General features: G+C 45.7%; 1 protein-coding gene across 1 annotated transcript in view; it reads left to right on the top strand.

The window, feature by feature from the left end:
* Positions 1-218: 218 nt before the first annotated feature.
* LOC144770017 (5'-AMP-activated protein kinase catalytic subunit alpha-1-like) overlaps positions 219-12505 on the top strand; it is a 69947-nt gene continuing 57660 nt past the window's right edge. Inside the window, exon 1 of the mRNA XM_078654209.1 lies at positions 219-364. Coding sequence (XP_078510335.1) covers positions 219-364 — 146 coding nt within the window. The remainder of the gene's footprint in view (positions 365-12505) is intronic.

The following is a 12505-nucleotide window of genomic DNA, read 5'->3' on the forward strand; positions in this document are numbered from 1 at the left end:
GCACTGCAATTGCTGTGCAGTAGATTGGGAGGGGGAAGCATGCCTTGTGGCTGCTGTCTCTACATTTTATTATGAGGTAAAACAGCTAGCCTTGGTGATGTCTGTATAGTACCTGTGCTCTGTATCTTAAGTTTGAGAGAATCGTATCCGTATAAAACATGATTGCCTTTGCAAATGCTTGTTGTTTGCTTTGTTCTTTAGGGTAGAGATCTGCCTCAATGGAAATCATATCTAATACTCTTGGTGAAGGTTGCTGCGGCAAAGCGCGTCAAGGATCTTATTTGGGCAGAAGGGCCGCTATCAAAAGCGTCCCCTACGACATCATGAGCGAAGCGGACATTAGGAGAGAATGCCGCGTCTACGAGTGAGTAGTGTATGACTTATCTACTCTAGTGATACGCCTCTTGAAAGCGGGTAGCATTATACCCAGAGTGGGACTGGGCTGTGTGGAAGTTGAGAGGTTTCTTGGCAGGCTGAGGACTCTGGACCTCAAGGCAGGATGTTGAGAGAAGTTGAGGTGGTGTTACAGCCAGAGCTGCCAACCTTGGACCTGGGGCACCACAGTCGAATCCAGGCGCAGGCTCAACGTCCTGGAACTCCGGACATATCACTTCATCTCTCAGGCCTTTAAAAAAATAATAATAATACTCTGACGTTGGGCAATGTATCTGGGGCCTCATTTATGAGAAGTGACGCTTCGCTGCGTGAAAACAGCGATGCGTCACTTTTCACTGCGCCCTCCTTGCGACACCAATGATGCGTCATATTTACAGTATGACGCATCGTGTCGCAAGGAGTTACAGATACGTCAGTATTTCTGACGTATCTGTAAGCTCAAAAGTCACGCATTGTTGGGGTGTGTCACAAAAGTGACGCAACTCCAGCAATGCGTCCGTTCACATGGGGCGAGCTCCATGTGAAAGGGCCTGCGTCAGTCTTACGCCTGCCATGAGGCAGGCATAGGAAATTGACGCATTTGTGTCCTAGAAGTGATGCAGTGAAATCTCATAGATTTTACTGCGTCCCTATTACGAGGCTTTTTGCGGGGGAACGCCCCCTCTGCATACATTGTACCTGACGCAGGTATAATGTAGTGCAGGGATTTACAAAGTGACGCATCTGCTTAGATGCGTCACTTTGTAAATAGTGCGCAACAGGAGGCATGTTTTACGCCGCCAATGCATCACAAAAAGTGACGCATCGGAAGCGCAAAACTGACGCACGCCCTCATAAATGAGGCCCTTGGTGCTCATGTAAAGCCGTCCAATGCCCTTGGGCAGAGTTTGCATTGGTAGCCGCAGGGTTGCATATACCAGGCCTACTGGAAATCCCTAGTAGTGGTTTATACGTGCCCTAATGTGCCTGGAGGCAGGTCTACCTCAACGTACGGACTGTAATGTTATTTACACTGCAGTCGTAAGCTGTGCTTCTCTGTAGACTAGTACTCTAACACAAGGTATTAATGTGCCCTCATTAAGAGCCATCAGTGTCTCAATCACTCACATGGATGTGCACACTAAACAGAACCCATATGTGAACATTTTTTAACATTCTAAGTTGAAAATTAAGTCGAACAACCACAGTACTAAGACATTTGTTGTCTGGAGGCAGCAATCATACTAGAATCATGAATCTATGGTATTTCCATTGGTAACCATTCAGAAAAGTGTAAAATATTAGAGAAATAAATTGGCCAGCAAGTCTTTACCCTTGCACATGGGTTATATAATTCAAAAATACGCTTTAGTATGGTAACTTCTCTTATTGTGAATATTTGCTACAAACTGATTTCCTCAACTGAAAGAGTGTGGGCCTGGTTTAGAGCGTGGCGGTGTCACCGCCAGTCTACAGCTGTGGCGGTCTTTAGTCCTTCGTCAAGCCAACAGTGATCTGACCGCTGTATGTGGAGCTATGGCCGTCCAGCCGCTGTCCACATCGACGGAGAGTACTCTGTCGCTCTAGCGCTAACTAGCAGCCTACATGGTGACTCCACTGCTGGCGACGAGCCCTCTGTCGCGTCAGGACGACAGCATTGCGCCAACCCTTTGTAGATAATACGGTCATGCTGGAGGTGCACAGCGGAGTCTGTTGTGGGGCTTGTTCACCATTTGAATGTAGCTGCAGCCGTTGGATGGATGTTAGCAGCGCACGCCTGAAGTGTACTGGACACTTGTGAATACCTGCAAACACACTATAAAACACATTCAATTTCAGATCATGATCCTTTGCCATTCCACCGCTGACCACCATTCTGAGGACGACTTCGCCAATCAACATCCAGGGAAGTTTTTGTTTTCTTGTCCTCCCTCTATTTCTTTCACTTTAACATTGTTGCTTTATTTTTGTATTACTGTAGGGACACTTGTATATGTTTCTTATTGATCACAATGGCCGGGAGGAGGACGAATGACCATTCATGGTGGATGAAATGTAGAGCTACAGTTGTCTGGAGCACGAGTACAAAATGCTATCAGAAAAGGAAAAGATAGGGCAGAAGAGTCAAGAGAGTGCCTGCTGAGGCTAACAATCTGAGCACACAGGAACACATGAAGAAGTCCCTGACCTCCAAGCAGCACCTGGAGGCCAGCAGGACTGGTGGGGGTTCTCCCAGCCCCACCTACAGCATCAGACCCGACATCCTGAAGGCTTGACAGGAGTCCCTGGTGGAGTGGGAGCTGGTGAGCTGCACCTATGTGTGTCTAAATAATCACAAATGGAGTCCTTGTCCTTCACGTAGGTCTTCAGAATGTTTCTAGACACCGATCAAAACATATATTTAAACTTCCGTTCTCAAAAGCCCTAGTGTTATACAAATCAGTAGCATCCTGGTTGGTTTCAATCTGTTTACCAATCACCAACATGTGTTGTCAGATTGTGTGGTGTTCTCGCCGGATCATCCTTTGCGTTTGCTGAGTCCTTTGCTGTATCTCAATATACATTGTTTAACTTATTCATAAAACAAGTTCCAAACTCCATCCATGTGCACATGGAGGTATAGTTCTAGTAAGTGGTTTATTACCTATGCACATTATATGTACATATAGGAAATGTGTGTTTAATTTTCACTGTACTAATTTGTATAGGTATTTGTAACTCAATTTATCACAAGTATTGGCAACAGTGTCCACAAATGACTACGACTGCCACGAAGCCTTGACTTTGGTGTCTGCGAAACAACAGTGCGGTGTGATGTCGCCCAATCTTTCTTTCCTTCCACATATGCACAAAAGACAAAGCTTCATGTAGTTATCATTCACCATTTCATGTATGTTTACAAATGTCATCTGCTGTGTGGATCCAGTGTGTCGTCACCTTCTTGTAACTCCATTGAATAGATCTACTTCCTTGCAGGAATCACAGTGTGTATCGACAAAGTTTTCCAATCATGTTTGTGGCATGCCGAATGATTGCTACACACATTGCTGTGCAGTGTTCATATGATGACCAATGCCATGTCATCAAATAAGTTGCACCATGGTGTATTTTAAAGGCTTCCAGGTCTTGAGGTGGATCAGCTCTCAAATCTCCTCTCTACTGTGTTGAGTTGCATGCATGGTACATGGAATGCACACCTCCTAAATAACACTTTACATGTCAGCACATGTCTCCATCATTGTTACTGCAGTGTGCCTCTGTGAACACTAACATGCATGTGCAAAAAGTGAAAAATAAAACAAAGACTTCAACATCCCATTAATCATTATTTTTTCTTTCATTTAGGTTGTGTCATCTGTAGCTGAAGATAGATATGAAGTGCAATACAGACCGTAAATGTGTTTATATTTATGTAATTCATATTAGGACCCATACCCAAGGCCAGTTGACCACCCTCTGCACGCCATGATGCCTCCACTGTAGGCCGGGATCTGGCCTTCAGTGAAGACACCGCTCCTGGAAGTCCAGGTGATGAGGGGAGGCCTGGTCCATCTACTCTGCCAGGGCAGACAGCTTCAGTGAGTCACACTTGGCCTACACCTCCTACCCCATCCGGTACAACCACTAGGGATAAGGATACCTCTACTCCCTGTATCCAAAGGACAACATCTCCCATCTTGTGCCCCCGTACACCCCCCAGACCTGTGTACGGTTGAGCAATCCCCTCCACTTGTGCTCGGACACCTAGGGGTGGGCCACACTGCCTTAAGGGAACAGGGTAGTGGGGCTCGGTGTCGTGGGAGGGATCCAGTGGGCCAGGAAAGTGAAGCCCCTTGCCATACAAAACCCCAGGTACCCCTTAATGATTGATTATGTGGTCTGGGAGGAAAGGGGAAAACGGAAACATAAATGTACATAACCCCCCACTCAACCAACATCTATTATACGATCCTTGAATATTATCCATGGTTAAGCCACCAGCTGGAAAAAAATTGGCCAACGCTCGTTTCGTTGCATAAAAAATGACTTGAATCCACCTTCCTCAGGAGCGCTGTCTTTCTTTAGTTCATGCAGCCGAGGTTTGATGGGGAATCTACAAGTGGAGAAGGATCAAAGTCACTCATAATGCCCTTTAAAGTTTCTTTTTAGGAAGTACTAATGGCTGCTACTGCTCTATGGGTAGAACTATTAGTTATAGATAAAGTCTAGGCCAAGATAAAGATACCTCACCGTGTACCCACATCTGTGAGTTAAAAGTAGACCTAAGAAAGAAGGATGAAAAAAAGGATTTGCTAAAGTTAGTATAGCCAATTGCTCACCAGAAACCTCTTTGACTCTTAATGCCCAAGATTCCAAAGACGTAAACTAATTTTTGGGTACCTTATCGCCCTCTTGTGTCACTGTCACCCAGCCCACCACTGAGTGAGTCTTAGGAGCAATGCAATAGCTCCAAGATGTGATGGGCCAGGCCCTGATAGATGTCAGGGACCTTAAGCAGGTGCATGCAGAGGAAGCACAACATTGAAATACAGAATCTCAACGCCAATTTGTGCTCCTTGACTAGGGTGAGGTCTGACATTTATCATCACATGTTCGGGTCTTTTCCTGGACCATCTACCTCTGTCTGTGGTTCTTCTACATTAGGAGACAATACAACTTCTGCAGCCACAGACACGGAGGCCCTCCCACAACAGGGAACTGTTACACCGATGCCAGTCCCTGCACTGGAGGGGACGTTCTTCCGGACCATGAAGAGAGGATGGCAATACCTCCACCACCATCTCCAAGAGATTTAGGGCCAGATGTAGGTAATCTCCGATTCTTAAATACCGAATCATACTGATTCGGTATTTAAGAACTGGCAATCGGGATGTAGGTATATTTACCGAATCAATTACCGAATTGGCTCAAGGCCCATAGGAATCAATGGCAATTACCGATTCGGTAATTGGAAGAAACATTGAGGGTCGCAGGGTGTCACATGTTGCAGACATACATGCCCTTAGGGCATGACACTGTTTAAAAATCACAAAAAAATGCTTTTTAAAGGGTTTTTATTATTTACCACCAACTTCTAGTTGGTGGTAAATAACGAATTCTTAAACCCTTGTAGCACTGCTTTAAGTGCTACCTATATGTCAAAATACAGATTCGGTAATTTTACCAATTCGGTATTTTACAGAATCGGTAAAATTACCGATTCGATAAAATTACTGATTCTGTATTTTTACATGCCCCTACATCTCCATCTTCAAATACCGGTCGGTAACGGCCGAAATCGGCCGTTAATGACCGGTATTTGGTCTCCTACATCTGGCCCTTAGAACCTAATTTCTTCCGGTGTGTGTATACCATTCACTCTGTTGACTATTTCATGGACACATTTTCCTTTTCTTAGTTGAAATGTATTTTGTACATTGGACTCCAAATTATTTGTTCTCAGCAAATATAGTTTCCTCCACCATGATGGATTTCTTTATTTTTTTATTACTGTCCTAGTTTCTTTCTGTAGTCAAAACTATGACACTCCTCTTTCTGTTCCAAATAAATGCATATATAGCAAAGTGTAACACTGGTGTTGTATTCATTGTGGTCAATCAGTTTCTATGTCTTCCGAACACCATCACTTTTGAAATCTGTCAGACACAATGATACTAAAACGAATCCTCGAAACCAACTTGGTAATTTGTTTTACATGTTTATCCCCTTCACTGCGGCGGCTACTTCGCTGCAGTGCTAAGGGGGCGGGGCATGCTGGTGACGGAACCGCTCCGTCACCAGCCGCGGTTGGGATGTGCTTGTGACGGAGCGGTTCCCGCCCCGCTCAATAGAACGCTCAGCGCAGGCGCGGAATTCGCGCCGCGCATGAGCGGCGAGCGGGCCATGACGGAACCGCTCCGTCATCAGCACAGCGCACCCGCAGCTGATGACGGAGCGGTTCCGTCATCAGCATGCAACGGGTTAAAAAAGATGGACAATGAAACAGTGAAATTGGAATGTATTGGTGTCATCTCGGTGAAACGTTTGTGACACAATCAAATATGCATTACACAAACCATGCAGACGCCAAACAGTGTGTGCCATTTAGACAATCCAGAACCTTGATGCCCTGGACGAAAGGGAATATTAAAAGAAATCCAATTCCGTAGGCTAACTATTATTTATGCATGACCTCCGCTGGAGCAACACGTCCAGCCCGCACAATACGTATCCTACACCAATAACACCAATAGTCTACATCATGGCAATAGCACATTCTGAGACCACATTACCATTCCACGAGACTGTGGCAGTATCTGGGGCGATGTCACAACCACCATTGAGTGGTGTGCTACAAAACAGCTCAACTTTGAGGAGACACATCAACAGCGTCCTACACTCAACACAAACTGAAGCTTTTGCCCATGTGACGGGAGACCAGTATGCTATGGCCTGTTATACACATGAGGTTACCACACGTGAAGCAGCACATATTGCCTTGGTGGCAACATCACGCAGCAAACAGGTCTGTTACAATCTCAAGAACTTCCATTCAATCACAATGCAATTTGTCCCTGTGCAAGATCTGCCCATCCCAAGTGGCGGTCTGCCCCAGGATCAGCCCACGTCCCCTTTATACTTTCCAACAGAAACACATCACTGACAGCGTCACTCCTTTGAAATGTCCAATTGAAGATGACATAGGGAAGGACCCTGAAACAGAACAACAAGGGGAAATGAATGATTTAACATACACAATTTGACTCAGCTGACAAGTTAGGAGGACACATATACTTAGCACATGCAAAGTTCATCTATGTCAATGGAAACAGTAGTCAATGTAGGCAAACTCTGATCCACAAACATGTTTGCCTTGGACTTTCCTAAACTGATCATTGCTACCAAATTACCATCCCTGACTGATATGTTCCCTACGTCACAAGTTGTTCAGACATTGGATGTCACAGTATGTAAGGGTACAATTACACTCAGGTGAAGAAGTGGTCATTCAAAACGTCAATATGGAATTTATTGTGGCTGTTTTTATGGAAGCAATTGTAACTGTAGGCGAAAATGATATCACTTCTTTAACAACAGATTCACCCATGTTGAACTCCACATCAACCCCATGCAAATATGTAGTTAGACATGCCCTCAGAACGAGCCCCTCGCTTTACGATTGATAGGTCACAGGTGGGAGGGCGCATAGCTTGCAGACAAAACGCACAGGCAGGAAAAAGTTGATTGCTCCCACAGATAGGCGCAGCGACATTGCCAAGGAGATTGCTCCAATACAACACACATGGCTGGAGTGAGTACGCACATTCCCCAAAACACCATAAAGTGAGATACAACACAAGTTAGGAACACACAACCAATCAGGGCCCAGCACACGTAGTGGTCACATGCTCCCCACGTCGGACATCTGGACACTCTCACCGCTGGTCAAACTGTGTCCACGCACGGTCGAGACTCACCTGTCATATCCAGGAGACAATTTATGACCTCAAAGGCAGCAACCAACATTCCTCACCATACATGGACAACAAGAAACGTTTTATTGCTAGCAATGAAATGTATAAAAGAAAACCACAAACCATGTGTAAATTGAGACAGTCCGTAGACCCTGTATCTGTAACTGTTCTCCCAGCTGCTCTGTTTATTTAAACAAACTGTTCCTGTTTTGCCAAACCTCTCTTGTCTCCTGTTTTTTAAGGTATTTCGAGTTCAAGCAACAACATCTTGACATTGGTCAATTCCTTCCTCTTCAACACTTTTATCGTCATTGGGCATTGTAACATCCTCACCCAGTGGCTCTTCACGGTCTCCATCCTCTGGGATGATTGTGATGCTCCGCTGCCGGACAATGTTGTGCAGCAGGCAAACATGATTTGGCAAACCTTATCGGGTGAGTAGAGGAAAGCTCCACTGGTCTTGTCCAGACACCAAAACCTGGCCTTCAGTAGCCCAAAAGCCTTGTCCACTGACCTTCGTGTTCTTCGATTGGCCTCACTGAAGCGATCTTCCCCCCCAGAGTTGTTGGATTCCTCAGTGGTGCCGACAACCATGGTCGGTTAGGATACGCTTAGTCTTCTACATGGAAACAATAAATTGATAGATTGAAATCATATCAGGCCAGTGTAGAATCCTAAACTAGGAGTAAAGCAAAAGATCCTCAAGTCATATTGTACTTACCAACAAGCCAGGATCTCTCTGGTCCAAGTTGTGACGTTTGCAGGGGCATGGTGCTATTTGTAGTACAAAGGAAAGGTGTGTGGATCCAGGAAAGCAGGCACACACACTTGAAATATATAAATCCGGTAAGCAGACAACTTGCACATTGATGGAATGGACTTCATCTAATTGCGGTAGACCTGTTTCCTGTCGTTAGGTAGCACCAAGGCAATATGTGTGCCATCAATTGCTCCAACCACATGTGGTAGGCCAACCAAATCATACAAGTCTCCCTTCACATTGGCCAAATCCTGAGCTCTTGGACACTGGCTGAAGCTGTTGATGTGTCTCATCATTAAAACAAGGATTCCTTGTCGCACACCACTGAGAGTTGGCTGTGACATGCCTCCAGATACTGTCATATTGTAGTGAAAAGAACCGCTGGCCGCAAAATGAAGCACTGCCTGCCTATGTACAAAAGCCAATGCCTTTGTCTGTCTCCGTCGCGGATGGCGTACGCTGAGTATAGGCCAAAAAGTTCACTTGCCTTCTAACACTGCAGCCAACGAGACCTCCTCGTGGTTTTTGCTGCTGTAACCATCCTCTGGGAGCCTGGAGAGCTGAGGCGCAGCGGCCCGGGTCGCTGACTCTGGAGCATGAGGCTCACGGTTCAATTCCCGTCGCGGAGTCACCTCAGCCCAGCACCCTATGACTCTGGGCAGTAGCTCACTTAATCTCCCCGACGGCCCCCAGCGCCTTGAGACCCTTAGGGGTGATTAGTTTGTGCTTTACAAATGCTGGGTTTATGCTGGGCAAAGCAGGTGAGAGGGTCCTTGCCTTTTCCCCTGAGGAGTTGGAGTTCCTCACCAGGGAAGTCCTGTCCAGTACAGCCAGCTGAATGGGAACCCACAGGAACAGGTGCATATATGAATGGGAAATGTTTGCCAAAGTAACTTGTTCCCTCTTTGTCCACAGGCTATTTGTACCCTTTGTGTTCCAGTGCAAATTAGGCGTCACATCTCAGATCCTATAGCGATACAAAGGCGGACCTGTCAGGGTTGCCCACTATCCCCACTCTTATGCTCACTGGCTTTAGAGCCATTGGCACATCATTTACGTACACAGGGGCGGACCTAGGGCATTCCTCGAGGCGATAATGCTCACTCGTTGTTGCTCTACGCAGATGATATGCTCCTCTACTTAAGAGACATCCAGGCTATTCCCACGGATATTGCGACACTGCTCATAGAATTTGCATCTATCTCTGGCCTTAAGTTTAGCTGGCCTAAATCTGGTCTCTTCCCATTCATCACTCAGACCCCAAACCGTGCATACACGTAAACAACACAGAACTGCAACCCGTTAATTTTCAATACTTGGGAGCCTGCATCTATCATACATCGGAAGACCTCGTCGATCGTAACCTCTCCTGGGTGGTCGTGGTGATACGTGCACATATGTTCTTCTGACAGTCTCTACCACTGTATGTGGCAGGCTGAGTAGCTCTGACGAAGATGGTGGTCCTACCAAGATTATTAAACTATTTTGCCAATCTCCCACTTTTTATTCGACACCCCTTATTTGCTCTCTCGAGCGCCTATTGAGTGATGCACGCCGCAGTGTAGCCATGCGAAAACTATATCTTTTGACAGACAGGGGTGAACTCAATGTCCCTAATCTAGAATATTACTACTTGGCATCACAACTGCAATGGGTATCACACTGGTTTGGTGGACAGCAAATAGTGGACACCGCAACACTTCTCCCCCCATTGGATGTGGAATGCATCCTCACCCATTCTCCCCCATTTGCTAAAGCACCACCACCACATGCTCCCCTTCTAATTGTGGCGTATCTGTATTTTCGGAGAATGCTATTTATCATTTTTTTTTTTTTTTTCTTCACAAAAGAGAGAGGGGGGCCAAGGAGCATTTAAAGGTCCAGTGTCCATGCTCCTCATTTCAACATACGTTATCAAAAAGAAGACACTGTTCCTGTAGCGGGGTACAACAAAGTCACCCTCGCATAGGGGTGCAAATAGTCACCCGTGCACAACCAATGGAAAAGTGAAGAAAGAAAAGTAAGAGGAAAAGACATCCTAGGTTGATGTGACCCATTAGTGAAGTGGAACAAACACTGTTGTCCTCTGTTGCCCTCACACACCCCGAGGAGTGTCATGCTTCATCATCGGGCAGTTGCTCCTCGTAGGGCCGGCACCGCAATCCCCTACGGGTCCCCCGAAGGGTCTCTTTATCGGAGATCTTTTAAGGACTGCCGGAAGGTGCATGTGGGTATGTGGGGTATGGGTCTAATGAGGGTTAAAAAAGGAGGTGTGCGTGCAAAGTGGTGAGAAAATCAATGTTGTATAAAGGGTAAACATGCAGCGAATGTATGAATTGTAAACCCTTAGCAGATAAACTGCTAGATACAATCTTGTCCCTGAGGCACACTATGCCCGGGTGTCATGAGATCATAGGTCAACATGTTTCGCGCCTGCGTCGCCATAAGGGTCGTTGGCGCTTCTTCAGGACCAGGATAATAATGTATGAAGTGCACGTGATAAAAAGTAATTAAACCCTCTAAAAATATGCAGGGCGAGGCAGCACCCTGTATACCTATTGTAAGGCTACAGCTGCATGATGATAGATCGCTCCTGTTGGAGTCCTAGGAAACAGAAAAAAGGTAAATGACAGGTAAGTGCATCAGTAACAACTTGATGCCTTATAAGCGCATCAGTAACAACTTGATGCCTTATAATGTGCCACACATGTGTGCACATCAGTTAAATCAAACAACATTATTTAAAGAAACAGGCACAGGAGACACATCAGCATTATCAAAACAAGGGGCCTGACTCTGTGCAATGCTCAAAGCACGCCATGTCAATTACTCATTGTAAAACATTTTTGTATCACTCGTGACCTCCCTTTGTCTCAAATACGGCAAATATCCATAAGGTTTCAACAACTGGTAATGCATGTGAATCTTATACCCCCTATACCAGTGCCATAAGGTGGTTAGCTCTAAAAAATGCTTACCTCGCCATGTTACTAAAACACTTCCACCGGCGAGAGCAAGGGACGCCCGTACATTACCGGGCTGTTGAAAGAAGGAAAATAGTATAAACAGAAACGTGTAGGAACAGGAAAACGGCACATGCTCTGATGGGCAAAACGCTCACCATGTCCCTAATTCATGCCATAATGATCTACTTACAATTTCCTCCGGGCATTGGCTCCTATACACCTACCCCCTCCATGCGTCTGCCGGTTGTTGGAACGTTAGTGGCAAGACGCGAGTCAAATTAAAGAGTGTGGTCAGGTGTGGGCGGTACCCCTTACCGGGTTGTCCTCACAAAATCCAATGTAGTGCGCATGCGCCAAAAACAGGGATCACCAGCGCATGCGCATTGGCAGGGAACATACTCCCCAGTGTATGCGGATAGGCATAATAGTTGGAAACATGCTGAAGTGGGCAATGTGTGATCGTACCACAATGTTTAGTAGAATATCCATATTTTTATATATAGCCCACAGAATTAAACTTCATTGCCAAGTACCTCATATTAAATACCCTGTCGCATGGGCACAGATCCCATAAAGTTATATCTGGACAATATCCCCGTGCTGAAATAAGTAAGATGATAGTCCATGTTGCTAGTGGTTGTTCCTGCTAGATAGACTCCCCAAACCTTATAAAAAAAGAGAGAGAGCCTTGAGGATTGTTGGGTGAATGTCTAGGGAAAAGTGACCCTTGCATGCCCTCAGGAATCTGTCTCCTCAAGTTCATTTGCAAGGGAATTTAGTGGGGGGTAATAACAATATGGTCCCCACTCCGGTTTTCATAAAATGCAGGATCCATAGTCGTGGCCCTACTGTGTGCGATAATGTCTCGTGTGCCTGTAGGGAAAGGAAGGAAAGAAGAACATAATAATGGCCCACGACTGATCCGCCGTACATAATTTTTTCACAAAAGA

Source organism: Lissotriton helveticus, chromosome 7, assembly GCF_964261635.1.
Source record: "Lissotriton helveticus chromosome 7, aLisHel1.1, whole genome shotgun sequence".
In the NCBI taxonomy this organism is placed as follows: Eukaryota; Metazoa; Chordata; class Amphibia; order Caudata; family Salamandridae; genus Lissotriton; species Lissotriton helveticus.